Raw genomic sequence first — 15,739 nt, 5'->3', positions numbered from 1 at the left:
TGTTTCTGGTAATTCTCATATTACTTGTTTAATATCTGCAACAATTTCAGCCATAACTAATTTCATTCATTATACTGATAATGGGTATTTTTTGGTCAGTTTTACTAGAGATTTATCATTTACATTGATCTTTTCAAATACCCGTCTCTTGTTTCATTGATATTTTTCTATTGATTGTGTGTTTTAATATCTCATTAATTTCTGTTCTTTATTATTTCCTCCCTTCTGAATGCTTTGGGTTTTCTTGTTTTTTATTCTTTTTGGATCTTCTAGATTCTTGAGATGGAAGCTCTGATTATTAATTTAAGGATTTTACCATTTTCTAGTTAAGAATTTAATGTCATAAATTCCCCACTCAGCACTGCTTTAGCACTAAGTTTGCCTTGTTCCCCGTCTTAGGGTAGAAAACATTCAGTCTTTCAGCATTAAATAGAATGTTACCTGTAATTTTTTCTTAAGGCAAGCTTGCCTTTTATTTATTTTTTTAAGTTTATTTGTTTATTTTGAGAGATAGGTTGGGGGAAGGGCAGAGAGAAGGGGAGAGAGAATCCCAAGCAGGCTCCAAGCTGTTAGCACGGAGACCGATGCCGGCCTTGAACTCAGGAACTGTGAGATCGTGACCTGAGCTGAAATCAAAAGTTGGACACTTAACTGACTGAGCCACCCAGGTGCCTCTGTAATTTTTTATTAGATGCTTTTTAGTTGTATTCCACAAATTTTGATAGGTTACATTTTTATTGTAATTCACTTCAATCTATTTTTTTAAATTTCCCTTGAGACTTCCTCTCTGATGCACAGATTACTTATAAATTATTCAAAAGTGTGTCAGTGGAGCACCTGGGTGGCTCAGTCAACTAAGCATCTGACTTTGGCTCAGGTCATGATCTTGTGTTCTGTGAGTTCAAGCCCCGTGTCCAGCTCTGTGCTGACAGCTGAAAGCCTGGGGCCTGCTCCGGATTCTGTGTCTCTGTCTCTCTTTGCTCCTCGCCAGTTTGCCCTCTGATTCATTCTCATTCTCTCCCCCTCCCTCCCTCCCTCCCTCTCTCTCTTTCTCTGTCTTTTTCTCTCAAAAATAAACACTAAAAAAATTAAAAAAAAATGTGTCATTCATTTCCAAGTGCTTAGGTATTTTCCTGTTATCTTTCTCTGATTTCTAGTTTGACTCCACTGAGGTCAGAGAACACATTCCATATAATGTCAGTTCTTTCAAATTTTTTGAGGTTTGTTGTATGACCCAGGATGTGAGCACTTGAAAAAAGCCTGTGTTCTGTTATAAATGTCACTTGGGACCTGTTGGTTGGTCATGTTGTTGAGTTCTATGTACTTGCTGATATTCTGTCTTGTAGTTTTATTGTTGGAAGAAGGATGTTGAAGTCTCCAACCATATTTTTGAATTTGTCTCTTTTCAGTTACATCAATTTTTGCTTCACATATTTTACAGTGTTGTTTTGGTGCATACCTTGGTGGGTTTACCCTTTAATCATTCTACAACATCCATTGCTGTCAATTTTCTTTGCTCTTTCTTCTAATCTTTTAATATGGCTACACCTGTGTTTCTTTAATTAATGTTTCTATGTCTTTATTCTTTTACTTTCAATCTGCTTATATTTGAAGTGAGTTTCTTACAGACAGAATAAAGTTAGGTTTTGTTTATTTAACACAGTCTGTCAATCTGTGTGTTTTGCTTAGTGTATTTAGTAGACACATTTGCATTTCATGTTATTATTGATAGGTTAGGATTGAATTCTATCATATTTTTTTGTTTTTTGTTTTGTTGTGGTTTTCATTTCTCTGCTTTCTTTTTTCCTTTCTGTGGGTTACTTGAATATTTTTAGAACTCCATTTTATTTCATTGACATTATTTTTGAGTGTGTTGTTTTGTATTACTACTTTAAGTTGTAATTGTAGCTTTTATATTAAGATAACTTTCCCCCTTTACTGTTGTCCTTTTCCCAATTCAAGTAAGTATAGGAGCCTTACTTCTCTTTATTTCTTGTTACCTTCCCCCATTTAAAAAGTAATCATCTTAAATATTTTGTCTACATACATTTAGAACCAAATCAAACACTAATTTTTGCTTTAAGCCCCAAAGTTAATTTAGAAAAATGAAAAGAAGAAAAATCTATTCTCTTTACCCATAATTTTGCTTACCATGTCCTTGGTAATTTTTTAATGTTTCAAGATTTTCCTTTTACATTTTTCTGAAGGCATAAAACCCCTGAACAGAAATAGCTTTGTAGTGTATCTAAGGAAGTGGACTGGGAGGGTTCATGGGATACTTACTCCATGCCTTCCCAGATCCCAACGGCAAGACACTGTTATCCCAAGAAGAGTGTGATACCTGCTCACAGAACCAGAAATGAAGGGCTTTTGTGAATAGCAACAAGGGTGACTAAACAGAATACTGCACATAGATAGGTCACCTCATGAGTTGCAATGTTAAGAGATGACAGTGTGTACCAGATGCCCTCCTTTCAACAATTCGATGCCTTTATGGATGTAAGTCACAAGTTCAAGAAAAAGGACAGGAGAACTGAACAATGTGAAATTAAAACTATGCCAGATTAGCGAAGAGAGGCTCAAAACATTAAGGTGAAGCATAGAAAAATACGTGGAATGCTTCTTGCAGAGGAGACCTCAAGGTTTACACACTATATTCACATTTTGTACACCTCTGCTTTCCTTTCCAACACTCCATTTCCATCAGAATTAACAACATTATTCCTGATTCTCCGGATGGAACCTTGGTCATCATTGGCTTTTCCTTTTCTCCATTGCACTCACACACCACAGCTGTTATTTCTTCCTACAAAATATTTCACGCTTCTGTCTCCTTCCACTGCCACCACCACCACCACCACCACCGGTCTTTGAATGTCCTCCTGGGAGCAACAGTGTCTTAGGAGGTTGCTGCCTCCCTTGCCAGATTTTCTGCAAGGCCATTTCCTGAATTTAAAAGTTTTCATGGATTTCTATTGCCTAATACAGTAAATTCAAACCTCTTTGCTTGTTCTTTCACTCTGCGGTGTTATTTTGCCTAGTTAACCTTAACTTGTTTCACCCTCTGAGCCCATAGTGAGTCTATTTTCTCCCTTTCTTCTACCTAAGGCCACCCTCTTTGCAACCCATTGCCTTTGCTCATTGTTTTCTTCATACCCCAACCTCCAGATAAAACAAACAAAAACGAGGCTGATACCTTCCCTTCTTCCTCCTGAATATTAAATTCCATCCTGCCTTTAAACCCAACTGTGTAACATATGCCTTCATGAATATATTTTCTCATTCCAGTCTAGTTCAGCCAAAATTCTCTTCTCTGTGAAATCCTTTTACACTCACAGATTGATAAAACTTACCTCTTAACTGTTCTCTGTTCACAGACATTTTTGTGCCAATCTAAGTACCTTCTATATTCATGTCACTGTTTTGGAGGCAAGGGATATAGTAAAAATATTTTCTCATGATTAGGCACAAACTTTAACCAATCTGAATGGACATCTGACCAAACATCCATTAGTCTGTTCCTGTGCATTAATTGAATGCCATTGCTGCTTGGGAATACACCATATATTCCTAAATCAGCCCCATCCCTACCCTGGCCACACGTACCTGAGGATAAACAAAAACACTGACTGTGGGAAATGACACAACATTGGCATTATAGTCTGTCTTAGGCCATGTCTATTGCTGTGTAACAAACTATCCCAGAAGACATAAATAACCATGGTTTTATTTTCCTTACAGGTTTTTCACACAAGTCTCAGCCAAGGTGCCTTGTCTTTGTCCTATGATGTCTGAGGCCTCAGCTGAGAAGACTCAAGCAGCTAGGAGTGACTAGAATGGCAGGGTATTTGGATCAAAGTCTTCTTCACGTACTTGTCTGGTATATGGGCTGGTAGGATTTGAATGGCTAGAGGCTCTTTGGCTTGTGAATGCTCTGTCTCCCCACACCCCTCACCTGTACCCCTACACCTCTCTTTTTAGCACCCTGTGGCCACAAGGTAGTTTGCTTCTTACATAGTAATTCTGAGCTCCAAGAGAGAATGTTCCGAACAAGGCAGAAGCTATGTAGCTTTCTATGACTCAGGCTTAGAAGTCATATTCTATTGGTCAAAATAACCACAAACTCTCTCAGAACCAAGGAGAGGGACCCTACATCACAGTTGTTAGAGAAACGGCAGTGAATTTGCAGTCATGTTTTAAAACACTGCACAGCTCTCAATGCCTAAGGCTAATCCATTCCCTTTTCCCCAATTCCATCAATTTGAGAACAATCTGTCTTGACTATGGGGAAGCTTATTGCCAAAGTTGCTAATGGAATATTGGCTATTTACACCCTAGTGAAATATTAGGTCTTTCCACAACCTTCCTTTTTTGTCCTCATGGTCTAATATGACCCCTTTGGTACAAGTTTCCTTGTCACAAAACTACTCTCCTCCAGTTCACTCCCCTCTCCTCCCATTTCTACCCTTTATTGACCATATATATCTCTTCCCTTTTTTGGGACTGTGTTCTAGAGACACAATTCCTTCTAAAGGAAGCTTCTATACTCACAACCATCTCTTCCTAAAAGCTGCTAACAACTCCTCAGTAAAATATCTCCCTTACTCATTTTCCCCATAGAGGCCATTTTTATCATGCCACCTTTACACACTAGAGAAGGGATAGGTATTCTAGCTCCCGCTAGTTGCCCTCTTACTCATTGCTGCCATCCACCAACCTTCATATCTGACCCTGTAATCTTTTTGCCCTATAATATTCCTATCACCTAGTGACCCAGCCAATGCCCTAGCCTCACAGTTAACTTCTGTCCTCTACTATGATGGTGTTCAACTTCAGTACCCACATCCACTCCTTCCCTAGACTACACCTTCCCCTTTGTCTTTTTCTTTTTTTTTTTAAGTTTTATTTACTGAGAGAGAGGGCACAAGCTGGGGAGGGGCAGAGAAAGAGGGAGAGAGAGAATCCCAAATAGGTTCTACTCTGTCCATGCAGAGCCCGATCCTGGGCTCAAACTCAGGACCATGAGATCATGACCTGAGCCAAAACCAACAGTCGGATGCTTAACTGACTAAGACACTCAGGTGCTCCTCCCCTTTGTCCTTTTGATGTCATCCATCTACTTCAATTTCCCCCATGGACATTTTCCCTTTGGCATTATCAAGCAATGTCTCTTTATAGCTTTTCCTGTCTCTGTTTTCTCCTCAAAGTACTAATTTGTTTTCCTCAATCTCTTCACCAAAACACTTCAGTGATCAGAAATAATTTCTATTTTTATGAATCTAACAGACTCTTGATAGTCCTTTCTGTAACAAGTGACACAGACTTACCTCCTCACTGAAACTCTCTTCTGAGACCGATTTCCTCAGGAGGCTGTTGTGAGTCTTTCTGTTCAGTATTCTCCTCTGTCATCCCAATGTCGGTAGGCCTATGGTTTACCCCCTCCCCGTAGTTATCATTTGTGAATGGACAATTTCCAAACCTCTATCTTTTGCTACAACTTTGTCCTGAACTTCGGAATGGCATTTGTAATGACATAGTGTATGTTTCTGACTGCATATCTTTTAGATATCTCCAACTTAGCAAGCACTGCAGGCTTAAATACCACCACCCCACAACAGGGAGATATTACTAAACTACATTTTGCAAGGAAAGTAGTAATAATGATGGTGATTGATTTTAAGAGAAAATAAGCAAATGTGAAATCTACATGCTAAGCTATTTCAGCGAGGCAGATTTTTTTCATATACAGGATGGATACTGATTATTATAACCAGTGTCTTCAGGGATAGGCAATTCTTTCAGATTATCTCTCTCACTGAAAATGCCATTCAAGAATATCACCTCTGTGTTTTTATTTTAAGCTCTGTAGGCAACTTTTTGATCTATAATCAAGTTGAACAACAGGCGAATGTCTTATTGTGACTGGGATGTAGCCATGGTATATTCATAAACTGGTGTTCTGGTTGGTAACTGATTCTCTTGTCAGTTTTCTTCGTGTGAGTCAGTGCTCCAGAGTTGGTGAACTCTAGGTGAACTGTTGAGATCAAGTTTCTGTATCTGCAAAACTGAAGATCAGACTTTAGACTGTGGCAAGTGAAAATAGACTGAATATGAGAGGTGAAGCCCAGCTAAAAAGGTCAGCATATTCTTCTTGTTGATATATTTTTAGCTGCACACATTTTGATTTGCATCTTTGTCCCACACAGTGTATATCACAATGCAAAACATCAAAAAAGTTGAACACTTGCTTATTACCTGACCTCAGATATTCAATGGAGAGTCCAAAAGAAAATATATGCACTCAAGTCCACAACAAGAAATTCTAGGAGACCCACAAAGTCTCCACGGCATGAAAGAATATAACAGAAATAAAAATAGTAATAGAAACAAAAAACAGCAACAAAACAGCATATGGGGTGGCAAAGTCCTTAGCAGCCTCAAGAATGATATACCTGACATTTACTGAGGGTATATTGTGAAGTGCCTTGCATTTTTTTATTTCATGTAATTCTCCCAACATCTTTGGGCTGCCATTTTATGCCCAATTTATAATTGAACACAAAGCCAGAAGAGGTAAGCAACTGTCCAAGGTACACAAGTAATAAGTGGTAGAATTTGGTTCAAACATAAGACATTTTGAGTGCAAAGCTGCTACTCTTGAACATAGTGGACATTTACTGTTTTACTGTTAACTTTTCATACCAATGAGACTAGTATGAAGAGCTAAGCTTCAAAGTTTACATACATCTGTTTCAATTACAGTATCTTTGCTACAAAAAGCTCTCCTTGCTGATGTAAGCTTAGATGTAAAATGTAAGCTGAATGCTGTTTCTTTGGGAGTTCCAAATGTGATCTTAAGTATTGTAAAAAGAGGACACATATAACAAAATTAACAACCAAGTCCCTCTTTATTTAAAAGTCATTTTGAAAAAAAAAATCTCTCATACCCTATTCTTGTAACCCCATACCTGTACTGAGTAGTGTAGTTTGTTTTTTGACTAGGTCCTCAGAGAAATCAAATGACCTCTAAGAAATCAAATGCCCACTGTGACCCAAGACACGAGTACATACAAATAACATGTTACTTGTATCAATATAGCATGTGTTTCTGAAATGAAAATCATAAAGCCTTACTGAGTAATGGAGTCTGGTCTGTTTTGTTTTGTTAAAGAGAGCTCATCATCACCCACTAACAGGTCAAAATCTACAGTTTGAAGAGTCCTGCAATGTGAAAGGAATGTTCAAGCAGGAGTGAGAATCCTGAGTTCCTTGTTGCTCCACTTTTGAATGGAAACCTGTACTCTCACCATCAAACCAAGGTGATAGGACTCAATCAGATCATCTCCACGGTCTCTGTTTCAGTGGATTAAGGTTTCCCACCTTGATACTGGTGATTTTTCCTCATCAGGTAATCTGGAAAGGCAGTGCATTTTTCCTCTGTGTGCAGTACTGACTGGCCCCACATGCCTCCTGTGGTCCTACGCCTTTATCCAGGTCTATTTTTAAGGGGCTGCAATACTGTCAGCTGCTCAGCCCCAGGGCCTGACTGCATCCACGGATCTGTCCCAGCAACTATGCTAGTTGAAGATGTCAGTCCCCAGGGTCCACCCCAAAGCAGCATAACCTTATAGGGTGAAAGCAAGTAAGCATGGGAGTAACATCAGTATGGATGTGTAGTGACATCTGTTGTGTCTTTCATGCCTCATCCCATCAGACTTCTAAACCATAACAGATCTACTTTGAATTTTTTTTTTTTTTACATTAGGAACTGGGAACTCTGACCATATCTGGGGGCAAAATTCTCAGCATTCTGAAAAGAGCATAAACTTTTGGCTTATTAAAAGAATTAAAAGCAGGAGTATTTACTTACAGGGAATGAAGGTTCTCTGTCTGACTCTAATCCCAATGTGACTTTAAAAATCAAAACATTCTCACAGCTTCGTGGTAAATTCTTAAATCAGAAAAAATGACTTTCTGTACTATTTCTGCGTATGCACTAAATAAACATACACACCCACAAAACTCTACCTAGCTGATTTTAATAAGGGAAGATTCTAGTATAGCTCATTAAGGAGTTAAAACTGTACCTTAAAGCTGCAAGTAATTTACAGTTTACTACCCACAGGATTCTGTGACGGGGCACCTGTCTCAGCAGACGACCAGAAAACTCAACACAGGACCATTGTGCACTTACCTTCTCTGCCAAGGAAAAAAAAAGGTAATGGTTTAAGCCTGCTTCCCTTCCACTCTACAGTTTATCACTATACAAGACTCGACATATATTTTAATAAAATTGAAAGAGGCAGGCAATATAGGCTAATGGATAAGCAGAAACCACAAAGAATTCTTAGTATTATCACTTCCATGAATTAAAAATTAAAGGAGAAAAGATTATAGCTAACATTTAAAACTAGTATGAAGATAGGCATTGATTCTGTATTTTTCCTCAACATAAATAATCTTATAAATTAGCCTATACCAGAATTCTTTAACATTTCCCTAGGCCACAGCTTAAGAAATACATACTGTGTCAGTCAGCATAGTGTATGTCAAAGTTTGGTGAAACTTAGGAGTTTTAACACTATAATAATAACATGAAAGCCATCCAATCACATTTCATAGTTTTATTGAGACTTTCAGTTTTAATTGTCTATAGTAGGTTCAATTCTGTTGATGGTGACCATATCAAAGCTTTCCTATTATAAATAGCAGATACAAAGTTTCTGCATGCCTTAGAACACATATACAAACACAATATTGTACACTCACGCATGCAAAATTATAGGAAATATACATTCCTTTTATTAAAAACACAATTACATACAGTTAGTCTGGAATTTGTTAAGCTACCATTGACTTAGATAAACCTGAGAAGGCTCAAAATGTCAAGTAACACTGTTTCCATACTGCTCATTCAATGAAACTACTAATCACAAAGAAATCTAGTCCAACTATGTTAAAATCACAGATAATATAAAAATAAACATTTTTGCAAAAACACAAAAACATACTAGAATTCAAAGTCACAAATTTTGATATGTAACATATATTCCCCTTCATATTAATTTGTAATGATGTGTATGATACAATGTACAACATAATAAAAAATTGTAACAATTCAGCAGCCACATCATACACAGTTATCACTGTAAAACTTGAAATTCAAGTTACCAACTGAACACCTAAAACATTAAATAGCAGTCTTGAACTTGGTGGTAGTGTGTTACTTAGAAACTCCATCTCAGAGTACACGATTACAACACAAAAATGTAAGCAGAACTGAGGACAGTAACTGATTGCACCAGCTGCCTTTTTCTCTCCCGATTTCCCTAGGTTTTCCTTAAATTCTGATATATCTGTAATGCCCATTCCTCCAGACTTCTAAAACGTAAGATCTACTTTGAATTTAGGACAAGGTTTTGCATTAGAAATGGAAGCTTCAACCATATTTGGGGGCACAATTCTAAATGTTCTTTAAAGACAATAGAAACTTGACTATGTCATATAAAATATAGACAGTAAGTCTTAGTCTGGCAAAGATATTTTGTATTTGCTATTGAGCTTATGAGAGTTTGACACCCAATTGTGTGTATATATAGAACCCTAAATAAAAAGGTAAACATGCAAAAGCATTTCTAGAGAAAATTAACCACTTTTATCATAAAACATTCATATTTTAGATCAATATCTTAAGACTTGAACATTTCAAGATACTGATATTTGAAAAGCATACTATACAGTAATTCATTTTATCTATGCAACACATTATGTAAAATACACGAGTGTGACCTATTATACATCATAATAAATATAATCTTACATCAGCATATTTGATCTTGCAAAAAAGTTTTCCAATCTGTACAACTGAAGGACTGTGAGCTCCATCCATAAATACTATGTTAGTTACTCTGTGCCCAGCTAAGTTAAAGCTTTAGTAGATTCCTAACTACTTACATATCTTTATTTTCACTAGTCCAATTCCAGCTGCTCTGAGCACGGACATCTCTTGTATCCAAAGGCAGTTTACTGTACTGTTTGGAGTCGATTGAGAAAACTTATGGGTCATAGGTCCACATCATGATTGGTGAACTTTGTGAGAATTTTTAGCCAAGGACTGGAATCAAAGAGTCCTGGAAAATACAGTAGCAGATTTCATGCACCTCTGGCTGGCTGTAGTTTTCAGGCTTTACCACATCCCCTGAGGTTCCAACAGATGGGTATCATCCAACTTTTTTAATCCATGGAGAATGGTATTGAATGGGTCAAGAGTTCCACAGTTGGCTGAGTGGTGAGGTCATGTTTTTAATTCTGAAACCTACCCTTTGCTGTATCTCTTCTTCGTCTGTCTTTTTATCATTTTAATCCAAGTGTACAGTGATGTTTAAAGAGTCAAAGATGCCAACTGGTAAGCCATAAACTACCTTCAACTTGGCATTAAAATAGTTTTGTAGTGTGAAATTTAGTTCGATAATTTTGGCAGTGTTTTCATCCAAACGCCAGTAGATTTCTGCCTTTACCATTAAAATACCTGCTTACATCATCACATTATCAGATCTCTAGCCAATAGTCTTGACCCTCTGTATGTTTTTACCATTAGGACAGATTCTTCCCAGAGACCTCTTTGTGCCTAGAAGGGGTTGGGCAAGATCGTTCTTGTTACTATTTGGCATGTATTCACAAGTTATCATTGTCCACTGTGTGATGGATGAAGAAGAAACACTGGAAAAAACATGCCAAGAAGTAAAAGGGCTTTTCCAGGCACTGGCCACCTCACTGGATCCACACTCCAAAAGAAAGCTCTCTGGGAGCTGAAACAATGTGTGGAACATGTATTCAACCATGCTGGCATCCCGAGACCTGAAAGAAAGAAAACTGAAGTGAATGGTGAGGAAATACTATACAAATGCATACCTTTAGCTTGGGAGTTCAAGACTGATACAGGGTTTGAAATTTCCATCTTGGTCAGTGTAGTCATATTAATCTTGTGGCGCTGATCATGATGCTTAGCAGGGATAATACAGTAATGATCTATTTTATACCTTTTCTTTTAGTGAATGCTTTGGAGGATCCTAACCAAGAGAACCTTGGCTAACTTCCTCAAAATTGGGGCAGTGGAGGTAGGACATCTACCTGGTTTCTTGTTGATACGGCTTCTGTAATTCTGTGCATTAACCAACACACACACACACACACACACACACACACACATATATATATATATATATTAAAAAAAAAAAAAAAGGACTTTTTAGTAAGGCTGAACACTGCTTTTCTTCATTGATGTTAGCGGCCCGAGACTGGATAAACTGAAGCAAGTCTATGAATGTCTCACAAATGCACAGGCTACTCTCGGGCACTACAACAACTGAAATCAAGCCCCCATTGTCCCGTCCCTACATCTCACAGCTTCTTGCCTGAAGACAGCCTCCAAATTGCTTTACTTACCAAATGCTTTCAAACAAGTTATTTCACCAACAGTTGCAAGCTATAAGATTGGCTTTCATTGAGGCTAATTTTGACAGAAATTCTGTTGATGCTAGATTTGTTACGAGTTAGAAATTGTGTTCCCTCACCTTAACTATTCTCCATCATACAAAATTTGACCTGATTCAGTGGCTAGAAATGCAATATTCACTATTCATTTAAATTCAATATTCATTGAAAACTTATTAAAATTACTGAAGCTTTCATTTGTGCCTGGCAGAGGAAATAAACGACCAGTAGTTTTCTCTTAAACTATTAGCCTGATGTGTAGTTTCCAGAACTTTTCAGTGGTATGGTACCTTAGGCAGCCCATAGATACAATTCTCTGTGTTTCCCTTTCCCCTATAGTTGCAGGTTTTTTTCCCCTTTAAATATGAAGATGTAAGATCCATTTAATAATTACAGCTTTTCATTCTATCAACATAAATTGTACAAAGTCTACTGCCTTTTTTGCAAATCACATTTTCCCATTATTTTTAAGAGGCAAAAAAAGAGCTTTACACCACTTAATGTCCTTATTTTAAAATAGTCTCCTCTAAAAAAAAGGAAAAAAAAAGAAAAGTTGTCTTTTCCTCACTCCCTCATTTGAGAATATGTTTACAACCTTGCATTGTGAATAACTGTCAACCATCTCCCTCTGATAATATCATCATCGTCTTGTCCAACATTCCTCAACCTTGGTCTGTAATTTATCTGTGATTTTTTTTTACATTGTTTTTACAGCTATGAGTGAACATTTGTACTGGAACCCAAACTCCTAAGGCATTGCACAACAGTGGTACAAATAAATGTTCTTTATCACAGGAAGTCTAAGAGTTCAGTGTTTACACGGAACGTACATGAACTTTGATTGTTCCCAAAGCAATTTACCTGTAAGGTAATTTATGCAGGCTTCTAACACCAAACATTTAACACCTAACAGTGAGCAGTTTTCTACAAGTAAATGGGAAATAATCACTTTTTAGGTTTTTAAAAGAAGTGATTTTGCTATTCAATTCTCCAAAGAAACCCAGCCAGCCACCACCTATGTTTAGAGGACCAAAGGGACACCCAGCTGAGATCTCTTCATCTGATATTCAATGAATTGAGTTTAGCATTTTTGCTGTACTGTGTTAACTTTGAGAATGTTGAGTTTCAGCTTGTTCCCACCATGGATCACTGACAACTCAGTTTCAAGTGATCAGTTCTCTTAGAGAAATTATTAATATCAAAATAGGGCTAGTACTCAGTGCATTTAAGCAGAACAGCTTGTAAATTCTAAGGGCAGATGAGAAAGTAAATGTTTAACTAGGATAGTATAATTTTATTTTACATACTTTTAGTTAGAAACGGAGGCCTTGAAAGTGAACCCCCAACATGCTAAGTGTGGGGGTGGGTGTTTCTCTTGTTTTTCTTAGTTTTTTAACTTCCTAGTCTCTTGGACTGATTTTTCTCTCAACTTACTAGACACTTAAAGGGGAAGGAAGAAAGCATTTGGCTGTATTAAGCGTCCTACCATGTTACAAAAGTGGGTTTTCGGTGATTCTTGTATCTTCACAAGCTTGTATCTCCATTCTGTTTGAACTCAGATAAAATATTGAGGGTCATGTCTTCACTCTTGGATTGCAAGTTGGCCTCACTTCTTCTGGAAGCCTTCCTGGTGGCCCGGGACAGTCTCCTTCTGAAAGTATCTCCTGCCAAGAAATAGAGAATGGGGTCCACACAACTGTTGAGACTTGCTAGACCTCGTGTCACCTGGTAAGTGGCATAAACCCTGTCATTGAAAGCACACATTTCTGGTGTCTGAAAATCCAGCCGGGCCCGCAAATTCATTGTTTTCATCACATGGAAAGGGATGTAAGAGACAGCGAAAACAGTCAGTACAATAATCACCAAGTAAATGGATTTCCTCCTCAGCGGCGAGTTGTCCAGGTCGTTGTAGATCAGAGCTCTCACAATCAATCCGTAACAGCCCAGAATTAGCACCAAGGGGACACAGAACATGGCCACGGTCGTGCACATGCTGTAGATAAAATAACTTCGCAGGTACTCGTCTGAGGTGGTGTCGTAGCAGGTGATGGTTTTGTTTTTCCGGACCTGGGTACCCGAGTAGAAGAGGATGGGCGAGATCCCCACCACCACGATGAGCCACACCAGCACGCTGATGTAGACCGCGTTCTTCTTCTTGAGCCTGCCCAGAGACTTGAGGGGGTACACCACGCCGCTGTACCGGTGCGCGCTGATGCAGGTTAGGAACAGGATGCTGCCGTAGAGGTTCACATGGAAGATGAACCTCTGCAGCTTACACATGGCGTCCCCAAAGATCCAGTCTGTCTTGTTGAAGTAGTAGAAGATGAGCGCGGGCAGCGTCAGAACGTACAAGAAGTCGGCCAGGGCCAAGTTGAACATGTACACGGAGATGCCGCTCCACGGCTTCATGTGGAAGACGAACATCCAGATGGCCACGCTGTTGCCCAGGAAGCCGATAATGAACACCAAGATGTAGACAGCCGGCAGGTAGTAGAACTGGAAGCCCGTCTTGGTCAGCGAGCAGGCGAAGGAGGCTGCCGCCACCGCAGCCGTGGAGGCTGCCGTGCTGTTCCCCCAGGGCCAGCCCGGGCCAGCCAGGAAGGTAGCGTCCGTCCCGTTGGGGACAGCCGGCCACGGCCCCTCGGTCATTCTCTCTTCCCAGACTCACGCGGCGGCTCCTAGGGGCAAGCAGCGGTGAGAGGGCGGCAGCGGCCAAGGGCGCACCGAGCATCGGAACAGCGCGTGAGCCGAAGACAGCGGGTGCGCGGGATCCCCACCGGAGGGGGCACACGCGGGCTCGCCCACGCCGGCTCCGGCCCTGCGGGCCATGAAATCCACCCCGCCGCCGAGACCAAGCTGGGCTGGCGGCCGGGCCACCACCTTCCCCGCCTGGCCACCGTGCTGAGGTTATGCAATAGGGCGCACGGGGCACCGACAACTTTCCGACTGAGCTTTCCCGAGGGGCCGCGAGTCCGCACCGGAGAGCTCAGAGCGCGTGTGCCCGAGGTCGAGTCAAACTCGCAGTGCCGCACTCAGTGGGGGACAAAGGCACTCCCCAGCTTGCTGTCCCCAAAGATCAAGTTGGGTTGGGCATCTTCTTTTCTCCCTACCTTGCGATCAAGCAGCTCATTTCAGGGCCCCGCGCCGGTTCCTCCACGGCCCCCAGTGCTCAGCCTCTGGGGGCCATCGGAGCGCGCGCGTCACCGCACACCCGTGCGCTTCTGTGTTGTGTTCAGCCTCCGTGCAGCTAGCGGCCCCTCCTCAAGGCCCCGCTCGGGTGAGTGCAGGGGGCAGGCGGGCTCCCTGCGAGGGTGGGCGGAGTTTGGGCACCCGGGTGAGACTGCTCCCGGGAGGCTAGGGGCGTGCCTGGCGGAGCCAGACCCGTGGTTAGCCAGCGCTTTCCCGGGCGTCCGCCTGGAGTCAGAAGACGCTTCTGTGGAGATCTTCACGGTGACCGAGCGACCGTGCTCAGCCTCTCCCCCTCCGCAGCTACCAGAAGCGGCGAGGGGGCGCACGGGTCCAACTGGCTGCTGGGGAGCGATTGGCCCGGGAGTGCTCCCTCGCTCTTCCGCCAGCTATCCGGCAAAGTGAAGTTGCTGACACACAGGAAACCCTTCTGACTGCTCGCAGCCTTTGCGTACAGCCCCAGACAGAAGTCTCTAGAGCCCTGAAGAACCATGCCAGGTGTCTGCAGGTTCCTAGCAGCCTTCAGTCCCCAGCTGGGAACGCCCTGCTGTGGTAGTGCTCCTCTCCTCAAAGAGACTAGATTCCAGGCACTTGCTGGAACCTGCTACTCCGAGAGAGTGAGAGCTTTCGAAGGAGGGAGGGTTGGGAGGGGGGCAGGGAGAGTCTTTCTGTCCTTCTAGTCTGCTTCTTAGCTTCTATTTCAATATTTTTAAATTAACCCAGTTGGAATCATCTGAGGTTATTGGTAACTTAATTTCTAAAAGGGCCTTATAAGCAGAGTATCAGTATTTCATATTGCTTCGCACTTTTTACCTTGATTCCTACCACCGACGGGCAACACCAGCTCCCCAAACTCCCCCCCCCCCCCCCCCGTCCAGTAAAGATCAGAGGCAGCGCTTTATTATTTTAGAAATAAATATGTTAAGTACAGCTTTATAGAGATAGAGGTAAAGGTCCATTACAACTCCCAAGTAATTAAGGTATGATTTGGGGGTTTTATGACCAACCCTATTCCTTTAGGTTAAAGTGATGAGTCACAATGAGCCCTTGTAAATACCTT

General features: G+C 40.8%; 1 protein-coding gene and 2 long non-coding RNA genes across 4 annotated transcripts; 2 read left to right on the top strand and 1 right to left on the bottom strand.

Annotated features, from left to right (window-relative positions):
• Positions 1–5,878: 5,878 nt before the first annotated feature.
• Positions 5,879–8,311, top strand: LOC121033861 (uncharacterized). Its single transcript, XR_005792153.1, has 3 exons — positions 5,879–6,136; positions 7,172–7,408; positions 8,126–8,311. It is a non-coding gene; the product is annotated as an uncharacterized LOC121033861 (long non-coding RNA).
• Positions 8,312–8,609: 298 nt separating this feature from the next.
• P2RY1 (purinergic receptor P2Y1) lies at positions 8,610–14,775 on the bottom strand. 2 transcript variants are annotated; one of them, XM_040480534.1, is made up of 3 exons: positions 14,604–14,710; positions 12,980–14,171; positions 8,610–10,857 (listed from the first exon to the last, which is right to left on the bottom strand). In XM_040480534.1, the coding sequence occupies exon 2, from the start codon at positions 14,140–14,142 to the stop codon at positions 13,018–13,020; it is 1,125 nt and encodes a 374-aa protein (XP_040336468.1). In that variant the 5' UTR covers positions 14,143–14,171; positions 14,604–14,710; the 3' UTR covers positions 8,610–10,857; positions 12,980–13,017. The 2 variants fall into 2 exon arrangements, with proteins under 2 accessions (XP_040336468.1, XP_040336467.1); XM_040480533.1 differs by having other exon boundaries at positions 12,980–14,775.
• On the top strand, positions 10,769–11,179 carry LOC121033862 (uncharacterized). The gene is made up of 2 exons (XR_005792154.1): positions 10,769–10,884; positions 11,052–11,179. It is a non-coding gene; the product is annotated as an uncharacterized LOC121033862 (long non-coding RNA).
• Positions 14,776–15,739: the final 964 nt, after the last annotated feature.

The sequence above is a fragment of the Herpailurus yagouaroundi genome, unplaced genomic scaffold (genome assembly GCF_014898765.1).
Source record: "Herpailurus yagouaroundi ecotype Mexico unplaced genomic scaffold, PumYag 159, whole genome shotgun sequence".
In the NCBI taxonomy this organism is placed as follows: domain Eukaryota; kingdom Metazoa; phylum Chordata; class Mammalia; order Carnivora; family Felidae; genus Herpailurus; species Herpailurus yagouaroundi.
Note: the sequence above shows the minus strand (reverse complement) of the source record. Positions and strands in the feature narration are given on the sequence as shown.

What these genes read in the sequence shown, in the direction of transcription:
- P2RY1 (XM_040480533.1), bottom strand. Translation starts at nt 14,142, where the DNA reads ATGACCGAGGGGCCGTGGCCGGCTGTCCCCAACGGGACGGACGCTACC.